At 40.1% G+C, this 20828-nt stretch overlaps 1 protein-coding gene across 2 annotated transcripts in view; it reads right to left on the bottom strand.

Moving 5' to 3' along the window:
* The window catches only part of LOC139479706 (uncharacterized), a 28177-nt gene extending 7430 nt beyond the window's left edge, over positions 1-20747 (bottom strand). Inside the window, exons 1-2 of one of the 2 annotated variants that reach the window (XM_071262550.1) lie at positions 20556-20747; positions 1459-1688 (exon numbers count right to left, since the gene is read on the bottom strand). In XM_071262550.1, the coding sequence (XP_071118651.1) occupies positions 1459-1648 (190 nt within the window). In that variant the 5' untranslated portion in view covers positions 1649-1688; positions 20556-20747. Of the gene's footprint in view, positions 1-1458; positions 1689-16549; positions 16597-20555 lie in introns of those variants that run through there. The other variant, XM_071262551.1, reaches the window with a different exon arrangement.
* Between the last annotated feature and the right edge of the window lie 81 nt (positions 20748-20828).

The following is a 20828-nucleotide window of genomic DNA, read 5'->3' as shown; positions in this document are numbered from 1 at the left end:
ATAAAGCACTTAATATACAGTTACTGATATGCACTCCTTGAGAAACAGTTCCTTCACGAAGTAGGTTTTATTTTGCCTCCGGAAAATTAATGGGGTTCAAATAAAGTAAATGCTAAGTTTTTCATCCAAATTGTTTACGGAATTGGTTTTCAAGTGACGACAAACTTTGTAGCCCTAAAGAACAACTCTGGGTCATTAACCCTAAGTTCTCCTACTTATATATCACTGAACGCTACATGTCCCCTACGTTGTATATATAGTGACTGTTTGAGGGTTAAATACGGTTGCTACAATCGTATATCTTAATGTCATCTTCAATCATACGGTTTGTGATACATTATTGACCGTGAAATTAAACGATGAGATTATTTCTTACAGACAAATGCCGTTGAGAGTCAAAATATCATTTTTTGCCGATAAATGGCGTGTTTGATAATTCCGTTATCGTTTCTAAAGTTTGAGTGCAGGGTAAGGGAAGGCGTACTCAACTGTTAAATATTGACCGAGGACAATGTGTTATGTCACACCAGCACACAACATACAAGTGTTATAAGGGTGTTTCTTTAAGGAGTAGCGATGAATTTTAAATTATATTCGCCCTTGACATGCGTACAATTTTCGCAAACACCTGGTGTCATAACTGACTTTTAGTGATCCTATTATACAATTTTCACAACTGTTTCCTCTTTTAGTCCATTGGTGCCTGTTTCGGCAGATACTTGAGACTGGCATTGACGTATTATATTGTCTGCCTTCTGTATTGTCTGTACGGTAGGTTCTGATTGCTAAGAGTGAGTGATTTGGGGTTTGAACGCTATGAACAGTATTGCAGCTACATGTATATTGAGAAACGGGTTGTAGATAGTGTTACCTTTAGTGAAACCAACGAGAGCACGAAGATGGTGCGGAACCAAAAAAGGAACACTACTAGAGCTAAACTGGGATTCGAACACACGACCAGCTGATTGCGGCGCCTTTGTCGACTGGCATACTCGTTCCCTCCCGATTCTCAAAAAGAAATATCCCTTGAAGTACAACGCCATTTCACTATATTTTGTTTTAGTTTGTTTTACTGGTGGGAATCAAAGTCACTGGGGCCATCGAACTGTTCGAGACATCCGATAGTGGAGTGACGTGAGTATAGCATTGTGACGATAACGATCCTGTGCCATCGTCTTAACCGCTGACGTCGTAATCAAAGAGTTCGACATAACGAGAAATCCCTGAAGATGCTTGTCGTAAGAGGCGACTAACGGGATCGGTCGGGCCGTCTCGCTGACTTAGTCGATTCAGGTAATTGTATCTCCATAACGTAGATCGATGCTCATAATGTCAACCACTGGACTGTTTCGACCAGATTCGATTATTTACAGACCGCCGTCAAATGGCTGGAATATTGCTGAGTGCGGCGTTAAATATCAAACAAACATGACGAGACATCACTGTATACGCTCTTACCCGCTTTATTCGGCAGACATTTCAAGCGTTTTTCCCCTTCCATCAAACTAAAGAAGCAGAAGTTCCAGATACCGAACGCCAGATCCTTGCCCGACGTTGACCATGACGTCGTTGCCAGGGAGACGAAGTAGGCGACTGCTGCAATTAGCAGCATGACAAGTGAGGACGCGAACAAACCGGACATGTGCATCCTGACTGGATGGGCGGGTCACTGGCGGTCACCGGGCCATCTGAAATACACACATGTCAATTACTTAGTGTGATACCTGTCATTCGACAAAAACTGGTTACATCGTTTGTGACGGTGCATCAAGAATGAACGAATTGTTACTGTAAAATGTAATGTATATGACAATAGTTGGTTACATTAATAACTGCAACGCCTTTTAAGCAATTGTGTGCTGTCTTGTCACGTGCATTATGAAATGTACATGAGAACAGCTGTTTACAACTTCAAAGGCGTCAGCTGAAAAGTAGGGACTTGATGTCATCTTTGTCTCGTGCACTGTGAAATGAACCAGCGAATATAATCCGTATTTGAGACAAACGTAGCATCGATATCAGATAAAAGTATGGATACTCTTCAGGGATCACAAACTCTATGCATCGGATAAATGAAGTTCGACTTAACGAGGTTTCATTGTACAATCAAACCTCGTTAATCCGGACTGCACGGTACAAATTAAAATCATCCGGAGTAACGTATTGAGGATATAGCATAATGTTCCTTTATATATATAACGGACGTTCCAAACAAGATCGCCTGGAAGCTAGGGTTCCAGGATTAACGTATTAATGATATTATAATAGAATGATGTTCCTTTGGATATATAATGGACGTACCGGAAACTTAGGTTCAGAGTAAAGAGGGTCCAGACTAAAGAGGCTTCTTTGTAAATGTACAACAGTGTGGGCGACTTATTGCTGAAGCTTGCAAATTTAAACAATTTGCACTTTTCTAAATTTAACCTTTAATTCTTTAGCCTGTTTGTCTACAAGCATAAATGATATATCAATTATCTCTTGTTTATCTCAAAACAACATTCAGCCTTACTCTGTGCAGTATATCGACAGTGCCCGATGTCTAGGATGTCTAATACACTGTAATCATCCCCACCGGAGAACTACCCCCTCGGTCGTATTTCGGCAATTAAATATTGTGTTATCTGTCAAGCACACGTAATGTCTTCTTGACGTCACCTGATGGACCATGCCCGGCCCCATGCGCGATATGAGATATATCCATTAGTTGAAATGTACATCGACCGGGGAGTGGTTATCATATCACTGGATATGGAAACAGTAGGCGGTTTGGAGAAGCAACCAATAAATTTCAATTTTAACGTAAAAAATAAATTATGACTAGAATGAAAATAGTTTTTAAAAAAACATTCCCAGAGAGCAGCTGTAATGTAGAATTTCTCCTCATGATCAGATTGCTGATGGTGCCCGCGAAAAGGAAAATAATGATGAACCGGATGATGAAAACGGCAAAATCTAAGGATAAAAGAAATATTGATGCTGGGTATCAACTATGTGCCAAAATCAATGTTGCATGTTGATAATGGAATATTTGTATTCCAAATGGAGAAATAGTGTTTAAAAACGCCGAGCGAAAACCTGTCAAGTGCTCCCATGTGCTGTGCCATGTGGCTATAGCGGGCGTGGTATCGCAGGGCAATCATTATAATTGTATCCCTCGCATTATCGGAGCGAAATGTTTAAAATAAACGCCGGAATTCATGACGTCTTGAAAATAAACTTCATGTTGTTGATCCATTTAATATATTTCAAATGCAACCAAAAGATATCAATACCTATTTGCGACCAGAGACCAATTATCGGTATATGGCCGCTGTTGAAACGAACTGAAAGCATTATTACTCGTTCACTTGCCTATAAACCATCACATGCTTTTCACAAAGCGATTACAAATGACAGTGATTATCATTATTATCCAAGCGGAATATTAATGATGAGATTATTATGATGAATTACCTCTATCATCTACTGATGCTTAGTAGATACTTATTCAAGTGCTTTGCTCAATTTCCTTAATTATCTACTGCCAGAGTCAATTAGCCAGTCCCTAGTAAATTCAAGCATACATGAACAAGAAGCCATCTCTGCATGTTTTCGCAAAAGTAATCTGCTGGAAAACAATTATTTGTCCTTAGCAAAGAAAATAGTACACCGATTATTGGATGGTCTGAACAATAATTTGTTTTTGCTGAAGAAAATTGATGGGTTATCCCTTTAAAAATACTTGCATGTCGAAAAGAAAACTCCTTGCCTCTCACCCTACCACCGCAGGATATTACATGGTCGGTCCCCAAGTCTTTCGGGTATATTAATAACCCGTTAGTAACCTATGAACTTTCCGTGGGCTATTACACATGCACCTCACACATGTTCCCCGTTTTTGTAAACAACATTACGGCATTGTTAAGTCAAACTGCACATAAAACGACTTGGTCCTAATTCCGAAAACCTTCATTATCAGATCGACATCAATGAGTTAATTAACGCTTTTCCTTCATTCCAGAAGCGAGAATTCCAAAACAGTGTTGGGGGTTGGGTTAGGCACGCGGTAAATATGCCAGCTCGACTCCTCACAAATGGCAAAAATCCGGAAAAAATAATAATGCTTGAATAATAAAAGAAACATGCCTTGTCTTGGGGAGGTTTTTGTTATGACGACTTGACTAGGCTATTGTGGAATGGTATCTGGAACATTCTCTTGCGCGGGTTTTGACACGCGAAGAGCCCAGGTCTGGTCTTGAACGAGAGACAGAAGCATGTTTTCCAGATAATTTCACTTCATGTAATTTAATTCTCCGCTCTGCTTACACCTTTCGTCGACTGTATTCCCGACTGTCGGGACAGAGGTATCGGGAAGACGTGTACCGTATTTCCTGTGGTATGTGTTACGTGACTTTGGCGCGTATACCCAAGCTCTATAACAGCGTGGGAATTCCGGGGCAGTTCCTTAGGACTCTTGGTGTTCGTGTGAGTCATCTGCTTTCGGGTGAGTGAGTTGGGTTTAACGCTGCTTTTAACAGTACTCCAGAAATATCGCGGCGTGTCAGCTTAATGTGGGAGGAAAGCCCGAAGTGATGCAGGTCTCAGACGTTTACCACTTCGGTGAAACCCACGAGCACGGGTATGGTGCTGACAAACCTAGAAACATAATCAGGGCGAACTGGGATTCGAACCCACAATCATAGGTTTCTAGCGTGCCAAAGGGACGCAATTCTGCACAGCAAATCGCGGCGCCTTAGACGACTGGGCCACCCGTGCCCCCCTGCTTTCGGGATCGAGTGGCTAATGACTGATTGTGTCATTATGTCGTAGGAACACAATGTCTGGTTCATAGACTTTGTGTGTGTTTTTGTAACGCCGCACTCAGCAATATTTAAGCTATATGACGGCGGATTGTAAATAATCGAAACCACTACCAGACAATCCAGTGATTGATGTCATGAGCATCTATCTACGGAATTGGGAAACGATGACATGCATCCACCAAGTCAGCGAGCCTGACCACACGATCCCGTTAGTCGCCTCTTACGACCAGCATGTGTTGCTACATGAAGACCTATTCTACCCCGGACCACGGGAATGGTTCATATTCAATTTAGTACTAGTCGTGATAGTATACAGTGATATACTTCACATGAGGTCCCCATCTGTTTTAATGGACCCGAAAAATGCTATATTGACTGATAGTCCGAGGTCCATCGTGCACTTTATGGTCCATATTGACCTCATATAAAAAATCTATTATAGTCTTTTTTTTATGAAGTAATAAAGAGACAAAAGCAGATTCTACATGGCAAAAGATTGGCTACAATAACGTTAATTCCGAAAACATTCGAACAACTGGGGAATACCACTTCCAGAAAATCCCTATTCTATTTTTAGCAACTGGCGTAAATTATTAAACCTGACTTTGAGTCAATATGCTTTACTGTCGACACGTGACCGCATCATTGCCAATAAATATGGCGGAAATCTGTAACGTCGTGAGCACATGTCTATCCATTCACTCACTTACTCAAATTGAGCCACATATTTGATGCATTTCGTGACAAATGTTTAGTCATATAAAAACTTTAACTAAATCCACTGAACGATATACATTCACTGCTTTACTCTCCATCACAATTGAGTGCAATGGTTATATGTTACAAGCACTCATACACATCTCAATCATGAAACATACTCGTATTGACTTGCCCTTGCGTGTGTTTGTGACGGGTGCCACCGGTGGGGCAGATAAGCTCACTTTTTCGCGAACACCTGGGGTGTTATTACTATTTGATAATGATTCATACACACATGCTTATGCTATCGTCAGAATCGTACAATCGACTCTGCCTTTTGCAGAGATTTCTTATGAATATGGAAAGGGTTTTGTCGCTTTTATTTACAACCATTGTGAAATCGGTTTTTTAGAGATGCATATACATTCATGTATATGTGAGGTACGGATACTAGTATTTTCGAGCCAACCTTCTGAAGCACCGGCCATCGTTCCACCCCAAAGGCAAATATCTTACTCAGGATCTACAGACGTAGAAATACATACTGAATTTATAAATGCATATTCATTTCCATAATTATCGGTCTTTATAATGACAGCTTGTGGAATTATTTCGTTTCGGATTTGGATTCCAGTTTTCGAATAATGAGTTTAAATATTTGAGGTGGAGATGGTTAATAATATGTTTTTCCCTCAGAATTTAGATCGGAATTTTGTATTTTTACCACCAGTGGTTTGGTTATTTACGCGCAGAACAGAACACAGGCACCATACCCTGGAGTAAGCAGTCTGTGCAGCAAACGTCATCGCCATCAAACTTCAGGTCAACTCTGAAGAGAACCCGAGGAGACGTCCCCGGGTTGTTATTAGACACTACCTGGTACCCATCTGCAGGCTGGTCATCGGGTATATTACAGTTACCCTACACACGGAGGACACTGTTCGAGGCTGGGGTATTACAAAAATGATGACTGGTGCAATTCCCTATTTTGACTTATGTTCCCGTTTTTTTCAGGTGAACAAGTGGCTTGCCGTTGCATGTGTTTGTGACGGATGCCACCCACATGGCCGGATACTTTTATCGAACAATCTGATATCATCATTATAAACAGATGATTATCATATAGTCCGAGTGTTATGATAATGGAGGGAAGTTATCGCTTTTATTCACCCATCTTCATCAGCTCGCTGTGGGGACGCATTCACCTCACATGATGAACACACATACTTGGCGTGCTGACTGTTATCTCCTGGATATCAATCCGTCTTTTCGATCAGTGTACACTGAGGTGAGGTGAAATTGGGTTTTACGTCGCGTCCAAGTTTATTGCACTTATATAGCGCCGTGCATGTACGTGTATGTGTTTGTGTGGCTGCTTGTACCAGTCCGGACTGATGCCGATTTATAGTGCTAGCGATACCATGCCGCAGTTTAACATGAATACCCCACTCAGACTCAGTATACTGACTCCGAGCCGACCAGTCCTTGTTTGAACCCTTAATGCCGAGCGCCAGACAGGGTAACAACAAGTACCATCTTTTAACGTATTTTGATATGACGCGGCCTGGGATCGAACCCCGGACCTTCCGCTCTCCGGGCGGACGCTCTACCACTAGACCACGGAGGCGGTTCAGTGTACATTGAAAATATTTCAACATAAATGCCGGGCAAAAGAAATGAAACACCCATGTTTAATGGTGGCTAAAATGAAACCAACAAGAAAAGGTTATTCGATCGTGACGTATTTGATACGGGTATCATAGTTGTGTTTTTGGACCTTATTAAGTTTGCAGTGTCTCGGCGACTGGTTTCAGTCAAGTGAGTGAGTGTGTGAGTATGGTTTTACGCCGCTTTTAGCAATATTCCAGCAATATCACAGCGGGGCACACCAGAAATGGGCTTCACACATTGTACCCATGTCGGGAATCGAACCCGGGTCTTCAGCGTGACGAGCGAACGCTTTAACCACTAGGCTACCCAAACTCCCTTCAGTCAAGTAACGTTTTGTTAATGTTTGTAATTTTGTGGGCAAATACAGTTTTCAAGTGTATACTGTCTTCTTCCCGGCGGCATACATGTGTGGCGATACCAGAAAGTCTCTGTGATATAAAAAGGTGTCTAAAAAACGTTTTTGTATTGATGGCAAACTCGAAGGCGAATGTGTTAACCGCGTGTGCATTAAGCAGTGTAGAAACGAAGGCAGTATGTTGATATGACAACCAAATGAAATAAACACTGTATGCGGAGAAACATGTCTACAGCATGCCAGCCAACATGTTGTATATGTAACTGTAGTCCTGTTTCCTGTCATGCTCTTCATTTATTTATAGGCCGACCATAGGATTGAATAATAACTCGAACAAAGCCACATTTGTTAAACAAAGATACTATATTTTGCTAAATATATTAAATTGCTTTCATGCGAGAATGGCCAATCTATGATGCATGTGTCACGATTCATGAACTGAAAATGCATTGAATTAAATAGCATGAAAAAGGCTTAACAGTAAAATTATTATATAAGGTAAGATGCCGTAAAGTGACGTTATACTTTTATACGTTTTACAGTTACAGAAACACCTGACGGACGTCATCAAAATACCGCTTGCTTCATAACGGTACGAGTACTTTTACTGAAAGGTCTCATTGCAAGAATAAAAGAAGCTGAAATTAGCCAGCCTTGTTTTCAAAGCATATAATGCCAAGGAAATGCATAGCTTTGTTCAGTGAGTGCATGTGTTCGTCCTTGATGCAGTTTAGATGCACCTTAAGAAAGCAAACATGTTTTCTTCTGAAGCCAAACTGCGTCACAGTGTCGATTTTACTCACAGTGTAAACGAAAAACAAACCAAAAATACTTTACTGAGTGCTTGGCATTTTGAGACCAGGTTCATTTTTTGGTATTTAATAAGGGATTTTTGTATCAGAACGAAGGGCACTTCATTTACCATTATGTAAAATAAGGAACACATTAAGCATAATCTTATTCATTGATAGAGTTATTTATCACCTCCTAGGCGAAGCAAGTCACCTCAATGCCTTTCATTGAGCACAGCAAGAATAAAGTAGTTGAAGTCCCTAAGTCAACCGTGATGCCAAAAAGGTACCTATTTGTATGTTAACGCTCGTTAGTAATATTTTGTTGATGTTATTTTTAAAATGTAATTTTGTGAGGTGTTTGCTTAAATACATTATTCACACATTATACTTCTACCCCCTACAGTGCTGGACAAAAGAATGTATATATACACTCATCTTTGATGGTCTCAAAAGGTGAAACATACAAGAAATGCACGCTTATTCGATGGTGATGTGTTTTATACGGGTATCGTACTTGTTTTTTTAACCTTACATTTGCAGGGTTTCGGCTTCCGGTTTTCAGCCCGGCAGCCTTTCGATAGTGTTTTGGTCAAATCCAATCTTCAATACTTCCCAGCAGTTTAAATTATGGCAGTTTTGGAATATATATTCCATGTCGAATATCAGCGTCCCGCTTGACTCAAGTTCTTTATTACACGATTATCTACTTTCTCGAGCAATGTGCGATTTAATTTTACCAAATTTTACATTAAAAAAACCCACACTACATATTTTCCTGTTTCCGGAAAATTAAAACCGACGCACAAAACAGAAAGGTATAATTAGTATGATCTGCTCGCCCAGGTGTATAAACAATATTAAGGTATCACAGTCTGTGATATTTATTTCAACAACCAAAATACATCCACACTATACCTCTCTAAATCTACTTACTTCTGTCTCTCGGTGGGAAATATGTCAAAACATTTGCCCGAGTGGATGTTAATGACGAAAACGTGTAGGTCAAGTGAAACCGACATGCAGAAGTCAATTTCGTCTAAAACAACAAATAAGAGGCATGTTAGTTTATCAATGCCAATCACACGTGCGCCCAGATAGATAGTTCTACTTCTGTTTGATAGTTCAAGCCATGTCAGAGAGTGCAATGGTTGTATGAAATCACACACGATTTTTTGGGTTGACTATTCGACATTCGTCGGTGGGTGGTGGGGTTGGTTGATAATATTCTTTTCCCGAAAATGATGGACAAAATAATGTATTGTCCTGTTTTGCAGTATCTCGTCCCCTGAACAAGGGTGTTCAATAAAATAATGTGTCACGGGTCCTAAAGGACTGTTTGGACCTAGCCCACATCCCTTCTAACCCTACCCGATAATGGCCGGTTCCTTCGAGGAAATCTTGGTTCTCTATTCCAAAAATGTTGGCAAGGGTATTGATTTCGTTGATTTGAAGGACTTCGAAAAAGATGTATCCCACCGTGTATGCGTCCTACTGTATTTGTGATTTTAACTGAAATATTGTTTGAAGAGATAACTGGGTATAATTTATCTGTTGTGTTTATCTATAGCCATGGTCATGACGCACACCTTGAAGATACACACAGTTTAAGTGACTGAAGATACCGGCTCTGTTTGTTAGCGTTTTAATATATGAATGATACAGAATCCAAGATATATCGCGTACATGATGTCAATCACTGGAATGTCTGGTTTAGACACGATTACCGTCATATAGCTGGAATATTGCTGAGTGCGGCGTTAAACAACAATCAAACAATCATTCATTTCATACCAAATTTATTTTTACATTTTGACGGACATGATTTTATCAGTAAGACCATAAAAGGGTTGGTCAGTAGCGCAAAATGACATGTCAATATTGATATAAAAAACATGATACATCAGTATTGACCATATGGTCCACACAGAGCCCCGAAGTAGAGGATTGGATGAAGAAGCGGATCAGGGGAGGTGATGGGCTTGGGGAAGGGAATCTCAACTGGAGTAGAATGTTAGCATATGAGGAATGTGAAATGAAGCGAGGCACAACACTATGGTTAGGTATCACCTGGAAAAGGTTACACGAACGGTCTGTTGTGTTTGTCCGCGTGGAATCTCAGAATGCTCTTGTGTTTTGTGTTACTTCCCTCCTGAAGAAATCGGTATCATTCCTCCCCAATGTATTATTATTTGATATACAGGGTAACCATGCCCCGTGGTATCACCCTGTTTTATGTCAAAGAACTAGGTAGTTCTATTTTGGTAGGTTGCTAATATGGTTCACATATACATACATGGTAAGTGAGTATAGTTTTACGCCACTTTTAGCACATTACAGTTAGTGAGTGAGTGAGTATGGTATTACGCCGCTTTACGCAATATTCCAGCAATATCACGTCGGGGGACACCAGAAATGGGCTTCATACATTTAGCACATTACAGTATTACTGAGTGAGTGAGTGAGTGAGTATGGTATTACGAAGCTTTACGCAATATTCTAGCAATATCACGGCGGGGGACACCAGAAATGGGCCTCACACATTGTACCCATGTGGGGAATCGAACCCGGGCTTTCAGTGAGATGAGCGAACGCTGTAACCGCTAGACTACCCCACTGCTCCTTTTCAGCCATATAGGTTATAAGTTAATGTGAAGTAAGGTAATCATAATATGACTTTCGAAATAGTGTTTGGAGGACGATCGGGGCTGTTTGTATTTTGAAAAGTTTTAATAGTCACCAAGAAGTAAAGTTTGGTTATAGACTCTGGTCGTAGTGACATTCCAACACAATAAAAATACGGTTTGCAGGTTAATCAAATGTCTGAAAAACATGTCGATCACATGGGATGCAATGGAGAGGGAAACAAAACACGATGTTCTTGTGCGTCACGATCTTCACGCTAAGCAAACAGGAAGTCTTCATCTGTTTAATTACATAATAACCGTCTAATTCAAAACTGGTCTTGAGAAACACCTAAAACTGTTCCCGAGCCAACTTCGCTAACATCATTCAACAACACTCGTCGATGTTCTGTCTACATGTATCTCTGGTTCAAATCCGAGTCCACGGCTGCGCATTCCAGCCGAGATCCCAGTTACACCGTTCAAGAGGGCATCGTGTGTCATCACGGGCCGACTTCACGAGACCGATCTTTCTCCGATCCTTGCACAGCTTTAATTTGAACCCTGTCATTTTTTTACACGTTCCCCCCTCAAATGATGACAGATCTCAATTTTGATACAATCTCTGTAAAAATGATCAAACCCTCCCTCTTCCGGCTCAGGCATTCCGCCTCACAGTTCTGTCATCAGTGCCGTAATTACAGCGACCCCTTGTCACTTTCAGCACGTGCAGAACGTGTTCGTTTTGACACTGACATGATAGATGACTTATGGCACTAATAGGTGTACATTTCAAGGCGACCTATGATCTGGGAAGATACTACACCGGAAAAATGATTACAACAAAGTTTGTTTACGTTGATGTTCTGCAAGTGAAATATTACTTTCTAACGAGGCTTTCGCAAATGACTTGTTGAAGATAACACTGCTGAAATAGACATTGTTCTCACACATCTTTGGTGTATATTTCAGCGGGCAATTATGTAATGAATAATATTCTCTTTTGTTATGATGTTTAACATTTTCTTTATGGTTCGGGAAAAATGCGAAATAATATAATTGCATGCTGGCATAATGTAATCTAAAAACTTTGTTCTGAAACATTAAAAAAGCGATTTCGTACCTCTTTATTAATTTTGTTATCCTAAACCTTGCTCACTCCGCTAACCGCGTGGCATCGTGAAACAACACCCATTTGTTCAATGACATCATTCTCTTGTTCAATGACATAATGGTGAAAAATTGCCATTTTTGATTGATATTTCGCTAATGAACATATTATTATTTAATTCGATAACCCTTCATTTATTCATTGCTAAATTCAACACAAATATCAGCAACTATTTTGACAGGCCTGACGAAAAGTGTCTTTTCATATGATCAGAAAATATTAGATATATAGCTACTTTGAAAAATTACTGATGCTAGAATTCCAAATGAAGAATCTCTCCGTGCAAGGAGTTAAAAGAAAATCAACCCTATAAAGCAACCCTATAATTACTGTCGACATATTGATGTTTAATACTTGATGTCCTCTCCATCAAATGTTTGAAGCTGTCGCTCAGCATCTTATCACAATGAGTACCTGAAACCAACGTGAAGCTCGTGCAACGGGCGATCTGATGTTGGTTCGAAAGTTGACAAGAATTCTACATGACACCAGCAATGATTCTGATTGGTCAACATCAGGTATATAATCCCATTTGATACATTAAAATCAACATACATTTTCGCACATAAATCTTGCGTACGAAAACATCGATCTAAAGCGCTCGTTCCAAATTAAGATATGAGGCATCTATAATGCAGTGAGACTACCTCAAATATTAAAACACAGTAGGTTTATCTCCTAATTCTTTGTGATTAACAATTAGATAACACAGATTCTCTACAAGTCTTTCAGTAACAAGTATGAGTCATAGAAATCACTTACCGTGATTGAAGAACAAAGATGACAAAAAGTGACGAATCAGCAATATCACACAGGTGCTGCTGTTTTATCTGTACCCTGCGAAAATCGGTACATCTGAAGACAAACTTCACTCGTTCGCGCCTAATCAACGTTATTGCAACAGCCTCAACCCTTCGTGCACCGTCTGAGGACGCCAATTAGATGACGTTATATCAAAAGACGCCGCACTACATGAGATCGCCTCACCCAGTTCTGCCCTTATCTTCTTGCGCGGTGTGTTTTAACAGATACTCTCCGCGTTTACACGACTTCCTCGATGGACAAGATAAATACCGTTTACTCATTAGGCTAATTAAAACAACTTTCCATGTGCAACGCAGATACTTGCACGTGCGTTGAGAAAAGCCTTTGTGTATTTCAGCATAAAAATGACACGTCACCAGAACGCACGTTGCTGACGCTTGGAAGCAGCATTCCACTTAATATTTATTCTAGCAATGGTATTAACTCAAATGTATCCTATACGATGATTTGTTTTATGAACAGTTTGAACGCGAGTGTATGTTGCGATATAATCCAATTAAGCTGATAATGAAGCCCACTGTCTTGCCAATGCCGTGTAGTTCTCTAGTGAAGGGATTCCTAGCAGGGCCTGCCTCGCCCTTGTTCATAAACGAAGTGTTGCAATAAAATTCCGCGTATGTATGTTTGCGTAAAACACCCAGTCGAGTGAAACAGAAGCTGGTCGTCAGGTGGAATTGCTCATGTGGCCCCTAACTGTAGGCAGGTGATCGTAATGAACATTGGTAACGTTAAACCAGACACCAGAAATTACCCACCAGCATGTTTAGTGAGCGCTCGAATAATTCTTTTCAGACTACTCAGCGGAAATATATGATAATAGCTATGCCAGCAAACCAGATTAAAATCTAAAAACACGTTATCAAGACAGGACACGGGGATATGTATGTGTATCGGTATATCACATGTTATTTGGAAAGTACATTTGTAGCCAAAATACGGGGCCTGTTCACACAGAATATGTGAAGATTTAGTAATATGATCTATAGCATAAATAACATTTGATGAGTTTCATTTTCTGTTTGTTTGTCTAATAACGACTATATAAGAAGTAAATATATACATCTGCCGCTTTATGTACATCCCACTCAACACAGTCATATATATCGACCATGTCAACAACGGATAATTCTACTCAGAGAAAACTATCAATGTTCATCTATTTATCATGCACAGTAAATAATTAGAATATGAACTGTTAAACTTGTGCAACCATGCACTCCCGAAAATAGATGTGTACTATGGGCCTGTGGCCTTTTAGTGTGAATAAAACTTTTCTTATCCTATTCCATAAATAACATGAAATAACACTGTAAATCTGTGAATAATGAATATGTTTGTATGTGAGTGAGTGAGTACATTTGGCTTTACGCCGGTTTGAACAGTATTTCGGTTACATCACGGCGTGTCAGCTTGATGTGGGACGAAAACCCGAAGTGATGACGGAAGTGAATTTCGAATTCGAACCCATGATAAGAGGTTTCTAGCACGCCTGGTTTAAGCATCTCTGTACAACGTTTAATTTGCGGTGCATGTGGCGACTGGGCCACCCGTGGCCCCAAGTTTGTCTATTTAAGGTTAAAGTTTCAAACTGATGTTGTATTGCTCTTATGCTCCAATATTGTCGATGGCCGTTTAATTAAGTATGTTACAAGTACCTACGCTAATAAGCACATTCATTCATTCCTGTGTCCACTCAGTAATAAGAAAATAAATAATTTTGTACAAACTTCTGTTGACAATTTCTTCGATTAAATGCATAAACATATAGGCCTGTTGTCTGTCTTATCCTCTATCATGCGACACATTATAATGCTCAAGTGTATTAAAAAGAACGTACTGCCTTCCCGCACAATAGACCTGTCCTTGTAAAGAGCTCGCAATGCAAGCTCAAAGGAAGATATACATAAACCTCCAACTGAAATGAATGCTACAACAAACACTCATAGTTCACATTCCATCCGCCTATCTGTTCACTCATAAGATATATGGTTACCTTCAACAAACATCCTTAAAACCATACGCATAATTCCCGTAACGAAAGTGTTATCATTAAGTCAATCAAGCCAATAGACCACACAGATACCTCAAAAACATGCGTGCACAAATAGAAGCCAACAATTGCGTCCTGTAACAATTACCATCAATAAGACAGGGCAGAGAACATATCCCTGTAAGACGCTACTACACAGTAACGCGTTCTTTGCTTCCACTGCATCAGCAGGGAGGTTAAATTTGATCGCCCAGGTATGACATTGAGCAAGACAAATTAGCAACTCTCTCTAACTTAATGAAGATTGGTTGCGATAGTCCGACACACTCACTATCCGAACTGGGAGCGGGGGTTCCTAAATCGACGCTTGCTGATAACGGCTGCCATAAGAGTTCCAGGAACACAGTGGTAACCATTTGTCCCTCGTTGAAGAAGTCGTACACTACCGACAATCGTCTAGGGTGACTGTAAGTGGAGCGAGCTTAATGTTGGGTCAGTCAGGTGCATGGGGCAGAGTTATAAATACAGTCAAATAGGGGTATCATCTTACTTTATGTGAATAGTAATTGACCAGTGCGTGTGAGAAGTATAAACTTTCCTACGCCCCATTTCATTTTAGCATTGATATCACACACTATTAATCAACATACTCTTCTGTCGGCTTTCATGTGATATTTATGAAATTTAAAGTACAACGTATTTGATCCCAGGACTTTTCTATAAATCCCATGAAGGCACTTTAAACAACTAGCGAGTTCTGTAGCTCAGGTCACTTACGTTCAATGTTTTAAAGACGGTGGATTTGTACCATATCTCACAACTTCAAACGACAGCCAATTCATCACATTATCTGCAAATCTAATTGATAATTATTCAGATTCAATTATTGTAGCGTGGTTGTCATGGTAGTCAGAAAGACGGAAAGATAAAAACTTAGATCATTAATACAAAGATCGACTTTCGTCGGCCGTACTGTTTCAGAAAAGGCGGCCATGACGTAACAACTGTCATCAGGTGAGTTTTTGCGCTTGTAATCAGAATCTTGATCCTTTAGTATACGAACACAATCAATATCTAATCCTTCATATGAACATAACATGTTGACTTGAGTCCTCGATTTAAAACAATCCTCAATGAACCTGTCTCTCTATGACATAACCTAACTTACGGAACATACATATTATCAGTCTGTGCAATAAGGTGTGTGAGTGAGTTTGGTTTTACCCCGCTTTTACCAATATTTCAAGCGCTTTCAGGTAGAGATACATTCTAATCGTTATAAATTTTCTTAATATATTTGTCGTTGCATGAATGAAGACCGCCTACGTGGCCTAGTGGTCGAGTGTCCGCCTGGAGAGCGGAAGGTTCGGGGTTCGATCCCCGGCCGCGTTATGCCAAAAGACGTTAAAATATGGTTCTTGTTGTTAACATGTCTGGCGCTCGGCATTTAAAAACAAGGACTGGTTGGCTCGGATTGGGGTAGTCATGTTAAACTGCGGCATGGTATCGGCATCAATCCGGACTAGTGCAAGCAGCCACACACACACGTTCATGCACACAGTGCGTTAAGCCCCATTTCACCTCACCTCATAACGACGTACCGGTGGACTAAACATACCTGCTCATATACGTTATCACTGCCCAGGTAGACTTCTCTAAAGACAAAGGCAGTTCCACTTCAAATATGTATTACTCACAGCTCAATGAACCTTCAACCGTCCTTCGTCCCCAAAGTCTTGGCGAGGAATTGATCATTTTACAGCTAAACGTACAGATTAGAAGTCCGAGACAGACAGATAAAGAGCTATTTTATAGATAACAAAATGACAATTCATTACCCGACTGTTACGCTTAAACTTAGTCTGACAACTGTATTGCCACGAGCATATCAACCCTCCTCTGCCCGTCATCGAGGATGTTTGGCGCAATTATTTCGGGAACCGTGCATCTCATAAATTAGATTTACAGAATATACGCTACGCACAAAATAATCCAATTTCTTTTAATGGGGTAATACACTTTTAGTGAAACCTCGTAAACATAAAACGTCAACGATAGAGAATAATCAGACTCGATTGCCTGCCCAGACAGATTCCACTGGGCGCAAAAAGCAAAACAGAGGTGAAAACTACCTGAATTGATCACTGAAAATAAGTGATCAAACCAGGTGTTCTCGAGAAGGGTAAGCATGTCCTGACCCAAGTGAGTGAGTGAGTGAGTTTGGTTTTACGCCGCTTTTAGCAATATTCCAGCAATATCACGGCGGGGGACACCAGAAATGGGTTTCACACATTGTACCCATGTCGGGAATCGAACCCGGGTCTTCGGCGTGACGAGCGAACGCTTTAACCACTAGGCTACCCGACCGCCCCCCTGACCCAAGAGTAGCACTTGCCACTCACACAGTTCGCATAAAAAGGGAGATCACTGAAGGATGCTTCTGGAACCATAACGTTGCATCTTCTCAAACAGAATATTGAGTTAATGCAGTTTCTTGTTTAGACAAATCTTGATTTTATCAATACCTCACATGTTAACATACAAATCAACTAAGAAAATGTTACATATAAGAGCAGAGACATCTAGATATTAATAAACGGTTTTTGATAGGAGCAGAGACGTATAGATGTCCATAAACGGCTTTTGATTGGAACAGAGGCATCTAGATATTTATAAACGGTTTTTGATTGACGCAGAGACGCCTAGATGTCCATAAACGGCTTTTGATTGACGCAGAGACGTCTAGGTATCCGTAAACGGCTTTTGATTGACGCAGAGACGTCTAGATATTTATAAACGATTTTTGATTGGAGCAGATACGTCTAGATATCTATAAACGGTTTCCGATTGAAGCAGGTTCATCTTGATATCTATAAAGGGTTTCTGAATGGAGCAGAGACGCAGATATTACGCAGACGTAGCACGTGAGGTGTCTCCTGAGGCACGTGTTTGTTCGAAACATGCTTCCGTTCACCCAGCAGTGAATGGGTGCCGGGTAGGATAAGATGGATGACTGTTAATCATCTAGCGCCTCACAGGCAGTGTGGGTGCGCGGGTTGTATCCTCCACAGGATGAGGAGATGAGAATGAGAACGTTTTAAGAATAATGTGGAGCCATGGGTATACACTGGGTGAAATATGGCGCATTATTCTGAGATAGTCTGATTGGAACAGAGACCCATACAAATCTATAGTTTCTAAATGGTGCGATAAATTCAAGACACTAAGCACATGTGTGATCAATGTTAGATTACAGAACGAGATCCAATAACACTACGTCTCAAAGATCTTGTTATTACAAAATCTTGCTTTTTCTGTTTCATAATGCCAATTTCAGTTATCGTCCATATACCAAAACGGCTGTCTAAAGTTATTCCATTTTCGTAACCTGACACATGTTCAATGAAAGCGAATGTTATTTTTCAACCTTTAAAATCCCATTTCGGGGGGAAAACATAACACTCCTTTTTTAATGGAACATGTTTTCATAAAAGCATTCACATTAGTGTACCGGTATGACAAAACATTAGCTGCCACAAACTACATCCGAAATTTGGAGAATATGAGTAAATGGCCATTAAAACGAAGTCATATCTGCGTAGGATTTAAAAAAGGACGTAGTAATCATGCTTTGCATATTTTTCAATTCACGAATGAAGGCATGTTTCTATGTAAGTAACCATTCACATAATTTCCCATATGTAGCTAATATAGTAAACGCATTTGGATAAATCTCTTGTTTATTGAAAACACATGTGCACTAATTCTCTTGCGTCAGAATATTTCAACAGCGGTTTTCTATGTATAATTCAGTGTACATGCTGCAAGTGTTTGAGGTGAACAAAAACTAATAGGAAATAGGATTTATGTCGGTATAAGACATCAATATCCCAGCCATATCAAAACGGACAGGCCAACACGCCTGGATCAGATATGCCTGGCCCATGGACATAGAACTGTACACTAGAACAACCACGGGGCATGACTGTTAACAAGCTTTTAGTCCCAGACATAAAGTTATTTTATTAAAAAAAATATATCTACAAACTGAAGATAACCTTACTGGAGAAAAGAACAAGGCTTAATGTAGAGCTGGGGCAATCTAGACTTGCGAAATCATTCTAGACTTGAGTTGGATTCGTTTTCTAATATATTCTCTATATTGTCTGGGGGACATAGTAACGTGTGGTTCCTTGTCAAATTAGTTATACCATCGGACATGCTTGGTGTACTAAGCTGCCTCAGGTGTCACACGGACACCCACGGTGATCGTCTCGCACGGCCGTAATTAGTCTGTCATACAGACCCGGATACAAATATATCCAATTTAGCCCATGCAAGTCTATAATGTTTGGCAAGTCTAGGTGACGAGAAGTCTGTGGGCTCCTTTTTATTATATTTTTATTAAGATAATTAAACAACTGTTTTTTTTTATTTTCTGATATAAGAGGCTAGATGTTAGTCTTGGCCATCAGGGATACCACGGCGTTTGTGTCTGACGGCAGGCCTGGTGTACTATAGTGAGTGAGTGTATGCTTTACGTCACATCGGCAATATTTCAGCCATATCGTGACGACTGGTGAACTATAATACCACTGGTATGAATATGTTTCTCGCGACCACCATGGTACTGTACCACCACGGGTACCACAAGGGTATCACAATGACTTCTCTATGACAAGCATCGTGCGGTAGACTACGTCGGGTGCTACAGGCAACGTTGCAATGGTACCGAGCGGCTTAAATAATACTGAAGGAGCATCAAGCTTTAGCCAGTCACTCAGAATCAGTGTAGGCGTAAACAGTAGGCGTAATTATTATGTACTACTAAAAAGTTACATATTACTTTCAGATTAACTATAGAATACGAAAGAATAGAACGGTCCTTTTTTATTAGTATATAAACCACTTGCTGTACTTATTCTTGCCAGAGCGCCAATTACGTTTCAGATGGAGAAACTACAAGCGATGAAAGGATCTTTAGGTGTGTCAGAGAGTCTGAAGATGAGTTAGAGATGCTATTTAAGTGCTGAAGCGAAAAGTAGTTTCAATCTAGTTGGCCCCAGCCGAATCTATGTGAAATATGAATTAAGCGAATCCAGATCGAGGTATGATGTGAATCTAGAACAAATTTGTTATTGTAGAAAGCAAACTAACAAAACGTTATTAATCACATAAATCATGATTGATCGCTTGTCTTTTGGAGCGTCAGTGTGTAAATAAAGAATATGAGAATAGTCTATGTAAAAAACAGCGTTTAATTATGGAACACTAATTTTCAATGTTCTGTTATATACGTCATACAGTGTCTTCAACACTAAGTCGATATCATCCCTACGCCCTCCTTCATAACAAGGCTCTTACAAATGCCACTATTATTCTTGATGTAATTGTTGAATATATTTTTAAGGACCTGGTCTATCTTACTTTATGATAAAACGTTAATAACTTTACTAAAATTGACCATTCTTGTTGTGATAATAAATATTTATGAAATCACATACATTAACCATTCATATGACACATTACTGGTGGCTCACACAAATGACACCTCATTGATTGTTAAACGTAACATGCATAACGTATAAACTCACAGCAACCTACCGCGCTACATTGAAACGTACCTGCAATTGACACTGACAATCCATGTACATTTCAGTATATCCAGGTATATTCTCAATGGCAATGCTGAACAATGCCGGCCCACCTGGAAATCGACAACCTACACATGGTGCATCTAGCTCAGGCCTACTGCACGCAGGATTCCACAGGCCGTGTATACACCTCTCAATGCAATACACAACTCGACTCCCCGTTTACCGGGACAAGGAAAACGCTCGGAACTCGAGTAATTGCACATGAAGGGGAAGTAACTGCTTTAAGGCGTGTCGATTTCG

This window comes from Haliotis cracherodii, unplaced genomic scaffold, assembly GCF_022045235.1.
Source record: "Haliotis cracherodii isolate W230 unplaced genomic scaffold, xgHalCrac1.p SCAF_4, whole genome shotgun sequence".
Classification (NCBI taxonomy): domain Eukaryota; kingdom Metazoa; phylum Mollusca; class Gastropoda; order Lepetellida; family Haliotidae; genus Haliotis; species Haliotis cracherodii.
The sequence above is the reverse complement of the archived record's forward strand: the minus strand, read 5'-3'. Positions and strand labels throughout refer to the sequence as shown.